At 38.5% G+C, this 18,146-nt stretch overlaps 1 protein-coding gene across 1 annotated transcript in view; it reads right to left on the bottom strand.

The window, feature by feature from the left end:
- Positions 1 to 18,146, bottom strand: part of Spag16 (sperm associated antigen 16) — a 523,611-nt gene that overhangs the window by 356,615 nt on the left and 148,850 nt on the right. Inside the window, 1 exon segment of the mRNA XM_032899754.1 lies at positions 14,557 to 14,619. Coding sequence (XP_032755645.1) covers positions 14,557 to 14,619 — 63 coding nt within the window.

The raw sequence follows: 18,146 nt of genomic DNA, 5'->3' as shown, positions 1-18,146 counted from the left end.
AGGGTTGAGAGGTGAATTAATATACACATGTAATGATGAGACATTAGCTTTATACTATGTCCATTTAGCAGAATAGCAGGAGTGGATTTTTCTAGCATCTAGGACATGTCTAGCCACAGGTACTCAGCTCTGAGGACAGGGTCAGGTATGAGTTTCACTTTTGGAAACAAGTCTAAACTCAATCATTTTGTCAACTATCTAGCTTCTCAGGTGTTATAACAGTCATGAAGAAGTGGAGATTGGGATGAAGGAGAGACCGGCATTCTTAAGAAAGCAAAGCTAGGATTAAAACTGGAGTAAGTAAACATTAACATTCTTCCTCTCTGGTCCTATCTATTCACATTCAAGCTAATTACATTATCTGACATCTAAAATCCCACCCAGATCAAGAGCAATTTTGCTTTTACAAATTGCTAAATGAGTAAGCCTCTTATAAAATGTCCTTTTTCATTTTGTAGAGGCTTAGTCCAGAGAGCACAGGCAGGAAGTTGGGTGTGAGGAAACGCCTGGCTCTGCAGAGGAGTGGTAAGCACTCAGGAACCTGTACTTCTTATCTGAGCCAAGTAAGGCTTTAACAACACATCACCTAATCTCAGAATTTTATTTTGGATCTTCTAGAGATACATGATAATTATGTAACTTCTATGCTATTCTTGTACTAGTTCATTATAGCAGTAACAGAAAATTTACATGCTACACAGACCAGATACAGACTTTAATCTCTACTCTCTTGTACTAACACAATAACATAAAACTTTTCTAATACCACTAAATTATTTGTATATAGCATTCTTATAGCTTAAATAATAACACATTAACTATGTGGTTTATTATTATTATTTTGTTAACACAGTATTCACACAAATGCATTTTGTTGGATTTTAATGAAGAAAATTCACAGTGACATTTGATTTATTTCTCACTGTGCCTTAGGACTTAGCCTTCTCTGTGTCCTGGATGAGTTGATCCAACATTTCATCAGTTGACATAATTGCTAAAAAAAAAGCTATATTATAATATCAGAAATACTGAGAAAGGTATCAGGGACAAATGGAGGTAAAGCAAACTGCTGGGGAAACAAATGGTAGGTCTTCAAGGAACAAAGGTGTTCTAGCTCCTTGATGGAAACTAATATATTCTAGGTAGTTTCAGTATATGTGATAGTCTTCTCCTTGCCCTTTTAGGATCTCATTTTCTCCAGGGCAAGTCACTTGTGGTCTTTCAAGATCCAAAAGAATTATATGGAGGATTCCAGAAATAAATAACTCAAATTTTGATTGCTTACATTCTGATTAACATTGGGAAATTCGACTGTCCTGTTCCGTCCAATAAGGAACAAGAACCATCCTTTGTCCACAGTGTTCATGTCATATCTGTTACCTGCCCATTAGTCAATCAGCAGCAGCTTTGGCTAGCTCAAAGTCTTCTCACAGCATCACAGTGCTTACAGCCTGGTGACCCTCATTTACTTAATAATAACTCCAAAGTACATGAATACTCATGTGCACAAAATACACGAGTAAGGACATGAGGGTATCTTGTGGCATGTAGCAGAAGCAATGACAAACTCTGGCACAATATGACAGCATTGTAGGACAGGTGATAAAGCCAAACTTTGTACAGAATGAAGAACCTATGTGCTGGCATAAGAAAAAATTATGGTGAGAGGCACCACTATACAATGTTCTCAGGAAATATTGTCATAAGTGACCTACTTTGTTATTTGTTATTGCTAATGTCACACAGTACCTCACTCATACATCAGTGTTATCCTAGGGAAGTAAGTACAACGGCAGAATGGAACGGATGGTGAGCATCCATGCTACCTGTGGTTCCGTGTAGCTACTCACTCTTGCAGTGTATTCTTTGCAGATGTGAGGACACTGCTGCAATCAAGGAATTCACATCCAGATTTATCCACCACGAAACACAGATACCATGGCTTCTGACAAAGTAGAATATTATGAGGATTTTAAATATTTAGCAGTAGCCTTCTGGGCAAAACAATTGCATTGTCATAAAAATGTCACTGCTTCTAAAAACAACTAAAAAAAGACAACATTGGATGATGAGGGATATTTTTGTCACAAAGTAGTATTAGAATCATAGCATATATATGGCAATCAGTCTTAAAACTCCACCATTTTCAAGCGAAAAGAAACAAATCACATGACACCTTCTCTTATATTGGGGCACAGTAAATATTTATTATCCACTTTGTGTATAACTAAGTTAGGAAAAAGAGGTCCAAAGGGCTTTCCAAAATGGTATTCATGTCACAGAATGACAAATACTTGGAAAGGCCTGAATATCAAGTTAAGTGTGAACTTTAATTAAATATGAGTATTCTGATAATTATTAGAATACATCTTCTCAATTTTTATTCAAATTGAAAACTATTCAATTCACTAAGAAAGCAATCTGTAATGTCACTGAGAACCAAGGTAATTGCTTATTAATATCTGTGAAATTTTTCATTTAACTCTACTAAAGCATGTTTTACAAAGACTATCCAACTTCTGTCTTCAAAATTAGCCACATATTCAGTATATATTTAACGTAGAACTCTGTGTTGTAAGACATGAGCCCAATGGTCAGATATTTGAGATATAGCACCGGAAAGACCAAACTATGTTAAGCATAAACACATACACACAGGAATATGACCTGCATAATTTCAGACTGCATGGAGTAGATATTTGCAAACCGCAAGGAGTAACTTATTTTGCTTGACTTTGCTTGTCTATGAAATTAAATATAATCCATAGGAAATGGACAAAACAAAGACTGCAACTAAAAATAGATTAGATATCAAAATCTTTAGCACTCCTGTACAAGAATGAGAAAAAGCAGACATGCTTTCTTTAATCCGATACTGTTTACTGTGCTTACTTCTTCCAAAGAGCAGAAAGTTGCTTTGTGGAGCCTGACAAGTCAGCCTTTCTCTTCAGTACTCACCGTGTATGAGCCTAAGGGTGTCTAGAGAGACCGCCTAGCTTTAGCATGTAGAGTGTCCTATAAGTGAGTACTGTCTTTCAACAGATGATGTGAATTGCCTAACCTTCTAACTCTCTAGATTTTTTTAAACCACCAAGTCTGTTTTGGTTTCCATTATCTTTATTAAAGCAGCATTTATTATGTAAAGTTTTACCAGTGCAGTCCAATATGACTAAGTCAGCAAACTGTGTTTGTTGGTTTCTTTACTGGGACCTGGGTCCACACCTCATTTCTGTTGAGTCAGATGTAGGAGCCTGTGCTAAGGGTGCTTACATTCTAAATGTTTCAGCAGCTTTTTTCATGGATTTTCAGTGCTTGAGAAGAACTGTCTTCACACATCATAAAACAATACGATGGAACAAAAATAAATATACAACTGCAATAGATATGAGTTGTACTGAATAACAAAAATAGCTAAAATTTGCAAATATTTCAAGAGAAAATAATTACACAACACGGTGGAGGCTCTTAGTCTTTTCCTTCAGCAAAAATACCTCAGACTCTCCACACACTGAAGCACCTCTAGAGGTGTATATTCATGGTGCTCATGGCAGAGCACAAAGCTCTGGGAAAAGCTTCCTGCATTTGACCCAGTTCTGGTGCCCATCTGCCACTTCACTTTTAACTACCTCAGCTGCCTCATTTGTCAAATGTTATATTACAATGAACACAACATAAGTTAATACATGTAAAGTGCTTAGAACTGTGCTTGACCTCATGATACCTAGCTCGTTAAATGTTGCAACACGGATAAACAAGATAGATGTCCTCTCTCCTTGTGGCTTGTAGCCAGGTATTTCATCATACACTTAAGAACGGGATAAAAGCTACACAAGAGTAATACATCAGAGAAGGTGGCTGGTTGGCTTTGGAGATGCTGGAAGAATGAAAAGGGAGGCATGGAGGAGAGTCAATACAATGGCCCTAATGGACTTATACTGGGAGGGGAGTCTGGGCATGTGGCACATTCTTATCTTGTGAGAGAAATGAGAGTTGGGCCAGGCAGAAAAGAAGACAGATCAGTATAGGATTAGAGAAATTGTCTTATAAGATTTTTATTGAGGAACAGAGGACTTCTTCTGGTGATTTGAGGATATCTGCTGAACTGAAAGACACATCTCATGAACATGTGTGCCTCTAAAGGCAGGGAAGGACTGGTCAACCAACAGTAGAAGCTGTTGACTCTGATAAACAGTCATTGGCAAGGGGAGAGAGGGAGTGTGGATGTGTTCTGAGAAACTAATTACCACAGCTCTCACACTTTTATTTTTGGAGAAAGCTTAATCGCACAGCAAATTGTGGGTAAAACTATTCATTCTTGATTTTAAGCTATAGAATATTGAAACCTCTTAATAAACCTTCTGCAATGTCTTCCTTTTTATGTGTGGGTATTCTCTATTTTTTAAAACTTTATTTTATTTATTATTATGGTGCAGGGGGCAATCGTTCTTCTTGCCACTATGGGCACATGAGAATCACTGGGCAGCTTTGCCAATCATATCTCATTTAAGCTGTACATAGGGTCCAGAGATTAATGTCAGTTCATCACTTGTGTACCAAGCACCTTTGTTTGCTGATTCATCTTACCATCCCATTCTATCTTTCTGAGAGTCTCACATACCCTAGAGTAGCCTTGAAATGCTGTGTAGTTAAAAATAATATTAAATTCCTGGATCTGCCTCCACCATCATCTGAATGATGAGATGCAGGGGAACGTGACCACAACGCATTTTATTAAACACCATTATAGAAAAGCAAAATAAATGCATGGTAAGGCTTTTCACTCATATGAACATTAAACTGTGACAGTAAAACATTAAGGAGAGTAACCATAAGAACTTATGCAGAATAATAGATTTGCTATGACCAATATCTCTTTTTTTCTGTGAATACTATCCAAAAATATATATGCTAAGACCTTGAAACTAATAACTTTAATGAAGCACGCTCCTGGGGTTCAGTGGTTAGAAACATTCATTGTTTTGGCAGAGGACCTGGGTTCACTTCTCAGCATTCCTGTGTGACTCAAAAACATCTCTAACTGTAATTCGAGGGGATCCAATGTCATCTCCTGGAGTCAGTGGTCACCTAGCATGCACACAGTTTACAGAACTACATACACGTAAAAATAAATCTCCAATGACTATTTTCCCCTTCTGAGTGAGATTCATGCACCCTTCTTTGGGCCTTCCTTATTATTTAGTTTCATTGGGTCTATGGATTGTAGCATGGTTTTCCTGTACTTCCTATGACTGATATCCAGTTATAAGTGAGTACATGCCATACAAATCTTTCTGGGTCTGGGTTACCTCTCTTGGGATGATATTTTTCTAGTTCTATCCATTTGCCTGCAAATTTCATGATATTCTTGATTTAAACAGCTGCATAGATTTTCATTGTGTAGTGTACCACATTTTCTTTATCCATTCTTCATTTGAGGGACATCTAGGTTGCTTCCACTTCCTGGCTATTGTAAATAAAGCTTCTATGATCATAGAAGTGGCCTTGTGGTACAGTGAAGCATCTTTTGGGTATATGCCCAGGAGTGGTAGAGCTGTGTCCTGGGGTAGAACTATTCCCAATTATCCGAGAAACCATCAAGTTGATTTCCAAAGTAGTTGTACAAGTTTGTAAAGTGAAGAAATAGATAAAACAAAACAAAACAATTAAATAAATCTCTATTTAAATGTGCTGCTTAAAGACCATTGAAAGTTGCTAAATATACCCAAAGCTTTTCTAAGGCATATTACATAAATACATTTGAAGTATACATTTTACTGTACTTCAAACCATTCTTTAAGTTATCTTTGTTTATATTTATTTTGTAGGAATTATGATTGCTGGGGGACAGCCCCAACAGGATCAGGTACTGAGGTGGGACAGAGCATCAGACGAAAGCCAAAAGCTAATAGACCCTGGCCTTTAACTGATCGGGGGGCTAAAAGCTGATGCCTTCTCATAATTTCACAGAGAAATGAAAAGACAGCAAGAAAGCAAGAAAGAAAAAAACAATTGTGTCTGTGTCTGTGTGTGTGCACCCATGCATACACATGCAAAATGGCCTTTCCTGACCTCCTGTTTCATCAGTTCCACAAGTGCACATGCAACCTTATATACACACACATATAAACCTGCAGATCTTGTATGTATACATATAGACAGACATATATCCATTTGGTTGGTACAGCAGAGGTCAACAGCCATGCTTCATTTTTTTCTCTCAGGCTTTTTATCTCATCTTACAAAAAACTTCTTTATAAAATTACCTCACAGATAAAATGTTACATAAAAGAGGTAGTTACAGAAAGTTCATGGCAGTGTTTCATTCTACAAGCTTATTGTAAGTTTAAACCAATAGTTTCACATGGCCTTACTTTATCATAGTGCACACCTATGGCCTCATCTTTGGACCTGACCCACAATGAATGTTTTTTTCTTGATCACAAATTCACCCCAAGCCTATATCTCTTCTTAGTGCAATTTATGAAAGCTCATTGTATTCCTAAGTATGTATATATAGCCTTTACTTACTACTCTGGGAGGAGGGACCACATTTTATTCTTGATTCTAACATTATTATATTTTTTGACAAAACAACTAAAACAATCTCCTTAAATTTTCTTCCTAAAAATTATTTGAATAAAATCAGGAATTCTATAGTCATTAATTCTTCTAAACACCATCAATATGGGAAGTTCATCTTTATGTTGATATGCAGCAAATTTGCCTGATAGGGCAGACTGTCACCCAGGAAGTACTCACACCAGGCTATAGGCAGTTAGAGTCTCCTGGTGTCCACTCTCACCAAGCCAAATAAATGAGGAGTATGTCAGTGACAAACATGAGAAAGCACATCAGTAACAAGAAGTAATCCTGGGACGAAGCCTCTGGTGCTGTCCCTCCCCAGAGCAAACCCATTGCAGCCGAGCAAGACATTGGGCTCCCTCCAGAAAGCTCACTTCCTACTGTAGCTCTTCCTGCATGGCGTCTGTCATTATGCTAGCTTGACTCATCCAAGAATTCTATGATTCTCTTCTTTTACAGTAAGGAAGAAATGGCCAAGACCACCACTTGTGGGTCTAAATTGATGCATGAATCTTCTAAGTAGGAATACAGAAATGACATCTTTGAAAAATACAGCATCCTTAGGATTTACAATGTTACATGAAAAACAGATATCAGTGTATGTTTATAGATCAAGCCTTTCACATAACATGGTAAATCTCGCTCACTTATGACTTGCTAGCATATTCATTAATAATAAGCAGCATGAAACAAAACAGAACAGAAATGTTTAACAAGTTATGTTTTAGTCTGAGCAAAAGGGAAACACCAGAGTTTCCCTAAATTTAAAAACTTGAAAAAGAAGTTTATCATGTCAACTATTTGGTAGGAGAGTCAGTAAAAATGGTAAACTCAGAGAGAGTTTATATTCCAGTAATGTCAAGATTTGAAGAAGTGAAGGCCAGATGGGCAGGGGAAAGGTCTTATTTTCATTTGTTTTCAAAGTACAGATGTCCTTATTTTGATAGAAATGGGTGCTTCATGAAATCTGATTCCCTGTGAATGGTTTAGGTTCTTTCTGTTTCACAGACTGAAAGAATGGCTTCTGAAATAAATTTGCATTGTTAAGCATATGCAATAATGAAGGTCTTCAAACGAAAGCATTTTCATCACAGGCAACAGAACTTTCTCAACAAGGTGTCAATGCACCAAGTTTATGGCAGCTCCCGTGTAATTCCTGTGGGCCTTTTTATTATCTAAACCGAAGGCTTCCTTCACTTTCTGCTGGGCAGACAAAAGGATCTTGGCATATATGATCATCTCTGAATAGAAACCCCACCCATCATAGCTCCTTCCATGATCACTGGGGCAAAATAAGAGGAAATCTCCCTCTTGAGTGATCTGTAATCAGGAGCTAAAGGGAATATTCTAAACAACCAGTGGCTGCATGAAACAGAAGTATGTGCCTCCAAAATGAAGACCATGTCCCTATAGACATTTGGTACCCACATCAGCCTATCACAGTCAGGAGAAAAGGTCACACCCTCTGAGATCTGTAATTGAAGATGAAGAGCTGACAGAAGAAGTGATAGAGTAACAACACACAGATCTGACATAAATAACCAGAGTGGTCAATAAGGAACCCATGTAATTGTGGGGTTTTCATACGAAGTTAAGCCAATTAAAGGTAGTTCCTTTATGGCACAAGAACTCAGCTCAGATACAATTAAAATCTCATTTCCCTTTCAAAAATAGGATTGGAAATTAGGAGCATTTAAATTTTAAACATTGAGTGTTATTATTGTGAATCAGCTAGCAGGAGCTGATCAAACAGAATCCCAGTAAAAATTTATTTAAGTGCATATTTTGAGGGAAAACTCACTTCAAATATAAAGACAATAAGGATTCAGGGAAATGCCTGATACTGGAAAACCTTTTTTAAAAAATACAATTTATTTTATTTTAGGATCACAGTAAAAGATAGGGTGCAATTTTCCTGTGAATCCCCTGTCTCCATCTACCCATAACTGCCATTGTTCAGCTCCCTTCACATGCATTTCTCATACCTGAGGAGATCACAGGTGTATAGGCCCTGTGTATTGCACAGGTCTAGATAAACTGAACATGATATATGTCCTCTCTCTTTTTTCTCCCTTCCCCTCTCTCTTAATCAGAATGCCATACTTGTTTCTATTTCCAGGACTCAAACTAGTCCTCATAACCAATAATCTACTATGCCTTCTGACCCCGAGCACCCTTGGTCATTTGTTCTTTAAATAAATTTCTTACAACTGTGTAAATTCTTAAATTATTTTCATTGACTATTATTGTTCACACTCCATTGACCTAGTATATGTTAAATTTAGAAGTGCATTATGTTCAAGAAAGGAATTTCTGATTTTTAAGCCTCCCCCAGCTTTTTACGAAACCTATAATTTGCTGACATTAGCAAACCACATGCTTACATGGCCGCGGGAATTGTAGATTCCATGAACAATTTTCTTGAGTCCTAGTTGATGGTTTTTCAAAACATGATGTTTATACATGCCCTTTATACTAACAACACCCAGTTTCACTTACATGCTCAGTATTTTAAAGTTAAGGATATCAATATCTGAACACGTAAATATATACATTAAAGCTTTTGTAGAAGTTGACAGGGCTCAAATTACTGTCCCAGTATGAATTATCGCTGGGATTATGGAAAAGGTAGCAGACTTTCTAATTTAAAATACAAACATTCAATTTACTTTGGAGTACAGAGATTCACTTTTATGTTTAGAGAATGACACATTTATGTTTTCAAATACTATTTCAAATTCTCAATGATACCTTTTAAAATGAATAACATTAAATTTAAGGCAAATTTAAGATTAATAGGGTCTTTTGATAATCAAATATGCTTCAATTACTATATGAAAAATAAACTAGTTACAGTTGAACAGCATTTGTAATATATAGTATATAATATATTACAAATTATATATTACATATTATATATTATACACTACATACTGCATAATACATATTATACATGTTATATATTATATACATAAAATGTAGAAAAGAAAATGTAAAAGATGTGATTTATATGACAGAAGTTAATCAGAAGCAAAGACTTAAAAGTAGTGAAAGTACAGCAAATAATTTACCTGTGCAGTGCTTGTCTCTGAAGGACATCTGCATTTCCCTCTCAGAGGATCAGAGAAAGTCAGCAAGGAGGAGTCAGAAAGAAAGTAAAAGGGAGCAGTTGGGGATGAGTGCCAGGAACCTGTCTTCTCACTAACTCACTACATCTGTGTTTACCTCACATCTGGCACAAAATTGGCTTCATCACCATTTCATCATACAAGGGGGAGGGGCTCATTAGACCCAGTCCTCACCGAGGAACTTCAGGTAGTAAATGGGTGCATTACACTCATGGAGTGAGAGAAGAAAACAGAGTAGGACGCAGCAGTCTGGGAAGAAGGTTTTAAACAGTGGGAAGAGAAGGGGAAAGGCAGAGAAAGCCTCAATATTTACATGTTATGGAATTGTCAAATAATAAAATGTCGATTTTACTCAAAAATAAATATTCATAGCAGGCAAATTATTTGCTTAAGGCTTTAACTGATTTTTAAAAAGTATTGGTCTATATAATTAGGATGAAAAAAAAGTAAAACTATTCCTATCAGCTAAACTGTAGTTTAACTAGTTCATATAGTGTATCAGGGAGAACAGAGATGTGACTGGAGCTTAGAGCCCTGTGGAACACTGTTAGGATTATAACACTGAGTGTTTCAAAGAATCCATCTGTCCTCCAACTACCCAATATTTGTTCCTTGCCTGGAGACTACAGAAGATGCAGCTTAATCTATCATTGTTTATTCTGATAAGGACGCATATTTATGTCACTACCTATAAACATCGGTAGTATAAAGCAAGTCTTGTACAAGAGTTCTTTATAATAAATAGTTCATTTACATAAAACTATCAGAAATGAGGAGTCTTGATCTTATTGATCTCTGAATGTTAACCTTACCCTGTCCCGACCATGCAGTGGAGATGTATTTCTTGGAAAATATGGTAGCAGCTATGACCAGCTGGACAGCAGACAAAGGGCATGGGCCTAATGGCATGGGCCTAGGGCAGGAGTTGAGAAAAGAAAGCATATAGACTACAGAGTTACATGTAAAATACAAAAAATAGTAAAACTTCTAGAAGAGTAAGAAAGTAACCTTCAAAACAAAGAGTTTGGCCATCACTTTCTAGACACACCACCAAAATCACAATCCATGAAAGCAAACCATAAATGCTTCTTTGATCTCTGTTACATCTTTTGTTCTACACAGACTAGAAACAAAGACAACCTGTGAATTAGAAGAACATTAGTGAATTTCTAAACCATAAATGTGACTTAGAGATTTTAAGAGACTCAGAAGTAAAACAACAAAACACAATGCCAAAGCAGACAGAAGGCCTCTGTGGAGAACATGGAAATGTCAGTAGCTGTTAGAAGACTGTGAACTGTAATCACCATTAAGTCACTACCTCGTAGGTGAGACAAAATGCAGATATGGGCAATAGGAAGTGTTAGCAAGGGTTCTCAGTAAGTTACTCAGAGGGCAAAGGTAACACTCCCAGTGGTAGTTTCCATTATTAGAGTGCAGCACCAACTTCTCTCCCAGGGCATTCCCAACGTTAGGCTCGAGCAAGGAGAGCTGTTATGGGTCCCAGTGCCTTCTGCACCTTTCCACTTGCTCATGGGTTCCCCCTTTCCTTTATTATCCCCTACTTTATATCCATCTTCTATCTGTGCTCCAACAATTCAAGTTCAAGCATAAGCAAAAAGACAACGGACTTCATATATAGAATAACTAATCAGCTCCCAAAATAGCATGCAGGAAAATCGCTTTTACAGAGCCATGTTCTCCGCTGCATTTCAGTGGCTATTGATCTTTCTACACTATTCCAAATCTCGTTCCAAGGTGAGTAAATTATTTCTAACTTTAGTTTTACAAAGTATCTAATAATTTAAGCTGAAACCATCCTTCTGGCCTTGGAGAGAATATAATAAAATCCAAGCACTTCTGCCTTTTGATGAAAGGATTTCTACAGAATGACAACACTTACTCCTAATAGCCCCGAGGCCCTTTTACTGAGAATACAAGTTCATGCCAGCTCCTGGCTAGCTGATTAATCTCTTGTGGTTGTGCACTGGGTATCTAAAAGGAAATGTTAAAAATGAAACCCATTTTTACCCTAGCGAATGCTACTATTTCTCTACTTCCCATATTTCCTGAATCTGCTGGAAACCAGGAGCATGTGTGGCTGTGCTGAGGTGAGGAACTATCCATTAGTGCTGCAGCCAGTGCTGCAGAGGGAGGAGAGGGCCAGTGCATGCATGTCTTTGCTGTTGTGTCCTCAGGAGGCCTTCTGCTCTAACTCTGCTCCCTTTGCTGCATCCTGTTTGGGTGATCACAACAACCTCTCAATACTATGGTCTTATATGGAGACATGGGTACAGGCAGTGAGAGAATGAAGAAAGGACACACAGGCACACAAACACACACACACACACACACACAGAGAGAGAGAGAGAGAGAGAGAGAGAGAGAGAGAGAGAGAGAGAGAGAGAGAGAGAGAGAGAAACAGAGAGACAGAGAGAGACAGAGACAGAGAGACAGACAAAGACAAAGACAGAGACAGAGACAAAGTTAGAGAGACAGACAGAAAAGGCTTGGATTGGGTAGAGCTGGCTTCTGATGAAGAAGCTACAGACCCCCAGAAGCTAGAATGTTTATAGACACAGCTGGTCAGAGGGGCAGGGTTACTGTTACTGTGTAAAACAGAAGAAGGAGGCTGGCTTAACCAGGCTCAGGAGGAACAGTCACTGCATGATCATGGGGGTGGAAGAAAGCTAGAGGGCATTTTCAGCACACTGACAATTTCTCTTTCAGAGCAGAGGAAGGCTTTGCCACCTCTCTGAGCCTCACTGTGGGAAGGCCTTGTCACTTTCCAAGGGATTGGGGTTGTTACCATGGCCACGCTGTGCTAAGGGAGGGAGCCAAGTCAGACACTGAAATGGGTTGGATTCTTGGAGATTATTTAAGAGATGGGATATAGAAAATAAGCTAATTTTTCTACAATGTAGAGGCTCAGAAACTGTCACGAAAGTGGTGGGTAATGATGTATTCCTTTAAGGGTTTTCTAAGAAATTTCCAGTCTGCCTGCCCAGAATAGAGCAAACATGGCACCCAGGATGTCCCTTGCTTTCTATATCCTCCTTTCTCCAGCTCTTTCCTCTCCATTCAGTCCTATAAGCTATTATTAGGTAAGCTGTCATGAAAGTCTGTACTCAAAAAGATACTTACACACACACACACACACACACACAGAGAGAGAGAGAGAGAGAGAGAGAGAGAGAGAGTTAGTTTTAACTGATAGCTTTCTCTGAGAAAAAAAATCACTGTTGACAATGAAAAGTTCTCCTTCCCCCATTCATAAACTGAAGCAGAGGATTTGTATCAATGCATACACGTGTCAACTCCCTTACATTGGTCCATAAGGTTTTCTTTCCACCTTCAATCTTAATATATTTTGGTCACTTGATTTCTGACTGTGCTTATGAATCTGTCTTGCACAATCGTTCCCTTTAAATCGGTGGAGGAAGGGAGTCTCATAACATTCAAGTACTAAGTAAAGCATGCAAGGACCAGGAAGTAAACGGAATTTATAAGACTCAAAGTTCTTAAAATTTTCAAGATTTACAAGGGTCTTCTCCAGGATTTTATTGTAGTAACAACTGCTTGTCGGAAGGAACTCTGACTGACTGGCTGAGCTGCCTGTAAGCAGTGCCCAGAGCTTGAGCTGTCATCCATATTGCTGAGGGACTTCTGGTAACTTCTTGGACACCCTGGCTTCTGTAAGTCACACTCATTCATGTCCCTGTCAGAAACTCAGTAGACTTCCTAGTTCCCAAGGCTGCAGTGGAGGTGCTTCTTTGGTTTGTCTTCATTTTTCTATTTGTTTCTATCTCCCCAGAGAGCATAATGCAAACGTTTACTCAACATATTCCTTCATTATAGCCATAAAATGTAGGCGCCAAATATCAATGGTGTTGATTGAGGCAGGACATCTAATCACATTAGAATCAGCATATGCGCTGAGCTATGCAAATCGGAGCATTTCCATGGGATCTTTCAATTTGAACTGACAGAACAAAGTATAATAAGTGTGTGTGTGTGTGTGTGTGTGTGTGTGTGTGTGTGTGTGTGTGTGTGGTTGTTGTTATTGTTTTGATATTTTGTTTATGTAGTTTCTGGTTCTAAGAGTCTGGAAACACTTCAGCCAAATCCTATGTCTGAGAAAAAAATGAAGGTCAAAGCAGAGACGAAGTATTGATAACCTTGTAATTAGGAGAGTGTGCACAGGCGTGACAACATTAATGTGTGCATCCTTTCTCCCCTTTACTCTGCTGCTTTAACCCCGCCTCACAAAGCACTTATGTTAAAGTTAGTGAATTTGTTCCAGCGCTGAAGCTGCAGGTGGTCTATAGCTTAATCAAGGTGCTAATTGGCTGGCACTAAGTGTGCTTTGAGGTTACTGTGGCAGATGGAACCCAATGAATATAGAATTCTGTTATACAAACTATAGATGTAGTTAAGCTTTCTACATCTGTGCTACATTTTTTTTCAAGTAGACATGGGTGATAAAACACCTGCTACTTAATTAACACCCTTTGTAGTCATTCACAAAGTTAGGTTGTTCTCAGACCTGCTCTGCCAACTGAAAATGTTGAGATTGTGATGCTATTCTGGGATCCTCATCTTTCCTCTTGTTTCCCAAGCAACACGTGAAAAATATTCAGGTCTCGCTATTGAAAGTCTATGGGAATGATTAACAAATGAGGAACAGGACTGAGAAGTAAATGCTATACCTAAAATCTGGACTCAAAAATCCCGTGAGATTAAAAGCAGCTGTTGACTGAAGCTTTTCAGGTAGACAATAGCAAGTTTTCAAGTCTGGTCCATCCTTCACTCAAGATAACACATCTCCTATGACCCAACAATTCACTATCGAGTGAATGGAGGCAATATTCAGAAACAAATAATTGAGCTTTCAAGCTTTCAGGTTTTCCTTGCTCCAGATGAATGCATTTGGGGGTGACTTGCACCGCTCAGGGTAGACATTGCAGATGTCTGTGCTAAGGGAGCTCGTGGTCTAGATTATACCAAGGCAGACACTGAAAATAGGTGGGTTTTGGAGAGTCTTTAAAAGATGGGATATAGAAAATAAGCTTCTAATTTTTCTACAACATGGAGGCTCAGAAACTAGTTGAGTAGTGATGTATTCCCTTGAGGGTTTTCTAGAAAATTTCCTGTCTGCTTGTCACAGGATCACAGGTCCAAAGGACCAGAACAAACAAACCACCCACCACAGTAGCCATCACTGATTCTTTGGTTCATTTCTTCACTGGGTAAAGAATTACAAGGTGAGAAGTTTGCAGTCAACAAACCAGTCAGGATTTACCAGAATAACCACACACTCAGCTCACAAAGGCCTTCCCCTGCTTGGGGTAGAGTATCCTAAATTGGAGCACCATATGCTCCTTTGTGCCTCCCATTTGGGCATTTACATTTTTTTTTTACAGAGTATGGAATAGAAATAAGTCCCATTTCTCCTTCTTGAATTGAACCAGGCGTGATGCATTTTGAGTCACTTTAACTGACAACAACGACCTATTTGGATGAGATAAGGGTGAAGACTTTTGAAATTCCCAAGAAGAAAAGAAGCCATCAAGTGAGAATAAATCTATCAAAAGACAAAGCCCAGAAGTAGGCCATCCTGGATAAGAGTGATCACACATCCAGGACCTCTCTCCTTAGAAACCTATTTGAAAGATAATTGTTCTCCAGTCTTCCCTTACCACAAAGGGTAGCCTAGTAGTAGAAAGTCATAAACAGGTTTGCAAAAAAAAAAAAAAAGAAAGAAAGAAAAGAAAAGAAAAAGAAAACATAGTATGCTTTTAGCCAAAGATCCTAGGAAAGGAGGAAGAAACAAATGTGTTAGAAATAGCTCCTGGTGGCAGAGCTGTCAGGGCAGTGATGGCACAATCCCAGCCCACAGAGAGCTTCCCTAACCAACACAGGGCTCCTTGAAAGACAGGAAATTCAAGCCCAGAGGAAAAAACGGAGGCAGAGAGCAGACAAAATTCCCTAGCTGCATCACAACCAGACCAGTGAAGCAGCAGCAAGCATAGCCCTATACAGACGACCAGAGCCATAAGCACTGAATAACTATTTGGCAGCATTTTCCTAGTTGGTCCCCTTTCTAACCTTATCTGCACATTCGCATCCAGCCAATCAGAGAGCAGATGGCACAGAAGACTCACTGAGAGCTCCATGGAAGAGAGAGAATGATGAGTGCTGAGGATGGACTTCCATGTTCCGGGTGCCTGGAGCTTCAGCTCTTGGCAGGGAACTCACCCAACCATCCTCCCGGACTGCCTCTGCCTTCAAGCCCCCATACTTCAGCTACTGCTAGGCATCTCTTCCTGTAGCTAATGTTGGCCATTGAGACCAGCCAGAAGACCTGCTGCTCCATTACCTTCTGTTGGTGGCCTGCTTTATGTAGTTGTGTTCTCAGTTGACACCCTGAAGCCTGAGTGCTTCCTTGTGGTGTCACACTTCTCAGACCTGTAAGAGTCTAAACGAGCATCATGCTGCTACTCAGAGTTCAAACCTGTCCCGTTTAAATGTCAGATCTTGAATGGCAATCTGTTTAAAGTCATCTAACTCATATATGGTTATTAATGTCATGTTAGTAACAAAGACGAGCAGACAAAGCATGATCAGAGACAGGACAGGGTTTCTACCAGATGTCTTACTAGAAAGGATTTGTCAAATAACATTTTTCCCCAATTTTATTTATCACAGACCTGGTATATAGTGTTGTCATACTTGGTCATTGGTGGCTTTCTGTATTGTCCCTTTGTTTATCCAGCATGAAGAACATGATAAGCCACTGAAAGCCTATCATACAATGCACAACACAGGCTCTTAAGAATCATCTCATCTCTCAGTCTCATGTTCCCTAACCCCATCTGCTCTACTCCCTTAATCCAGAGAACTGGGACTCTTGTCATTCCTCATCATAGCTGTATTTTCCTCAGATTTTCTCCCTGTCTTTTGTACAACTTTGTGAGGATATATGAGTATATGATTCTGCTAGGCTTCATCTATGAAGCATGTCGATTCTGCTTACGTTTTTTTTCTGCAGCCTGTTACATCATGCTTGGGACTTGCTTACTGCAGACGTATTCGATTTGCCTCCACAGATTGACTGCAGGGAAGAGAAAGGCTATAAGCAACCTTGTTTGTATCTGACAAAAAGAGGAGGATTTTCAGACAAAATCACTTTACGACACAATAAGAGGAATTATACAAAACAATATCCATGTGCTTTCCAAAGCATTTGCACGGATTTTTGTTTAAAGAACCTATGCATAAAAGACCCTGAGGACTCACATCCTCTTAATCACTTGGTATAATGAGCTTTTTATTTTATGTTTCCAATCAAATGAATGTAAAATAGAGCTCATTATAGCATGATATGTAATTCTTTGATCATTATTGAGTCCAAATTATCTCTTCATATGTTTATTGGCTATCTATCTGCTTCTCTGTAGAGTATTATTCACAGTTTAGACCCATTTTTATCTGTTAAACTGTCTGTTCTTTTGTTTTGATTTGAAGCATTTATTAACATATCCCTGATACTTAATACTTTGATGAATGTAGAAAATGCAAATGTTTTCACGCAATCTGCAATATGTATTTTTGTTATTATTTTATATTTACAAAAAATGGTTATTTCCAATGTAATTAAGCCTACAATCTTCTATGTTAGATTAGTATACTTTATGTCTGGAGCATGTTTACTTTACAATATATACATTTCTAAAGTTCAAGTAGGTGTGTCATGTAGATTGCTGTCTTCATGCAGGTGAAAGCAGGTACAAGATAAGGCAGGATCTGTGATTGGGCAGTGAAAAAGTGAGGTAGACACAGTTTTGAAGGGAAGAGAGAGGAGAAAGAAGGGACAAACCAAGATGGAGGGGGAGAAGGACAACCCAAATCTGTGTGGTCTTAAAGGGCCATAGATAATTATGAATATTTCATAAGGGGTGAATTTTATAGGGTAATTTGTCTTATCTAGGTGGGCAGTTTATAATTATTAATTGGTTTAGAGTTTATTGTGTGGACATTTTGTGGAGTGAGAATTTAAGATATAAATCTGATTAATAAATTACAAGCTTATTGAGTTCTGATTTTAATGGGTTACTGGGAGTTGTTACCATAACCACAAGGGTCAGATGCTTGGAATGTGAACAGAGTCCACAACAAGAGAGTTACAAGAGGGCTGCTACTGCCGGGCTGAGAGTAGCTAGTGGCAGGATGGGATGGAGATTGCGAGCTTAGTAGTTGAGACACTATGCTCTTTAAGATGAAAATACCCAGCAGATGCCATGTGGCCCAATGGAGATGGCACTGATGTGGGTTAGTTAAATTCTTTTTTAATATATAGTGCTACAGTGCCAAGTTATGACAATGAAGTCTCACTCCAAGGACTATTGGAGTTATCTGCTGTCATTATTTATTTAT

The sequence above is a fragment of the Rattus rattus genome, chromosome 4 (assembly GCF_011064425.1).
Source record: "Rattus rattus isolate New Zealand chromosome 4, Rrattus_CSIRO_v1, whole genome shotgun sequence".
Lineage (NCBI taxonomy): Eukaryota > Metazoa > Chordata > Mammalia > Rodentia > Muridae > Rattus > Rattus rattus.
Note: the sequence above shows the minus strand (reverse complement) of the source record. Positions and strands in the feature narration are given on the sequence as shown.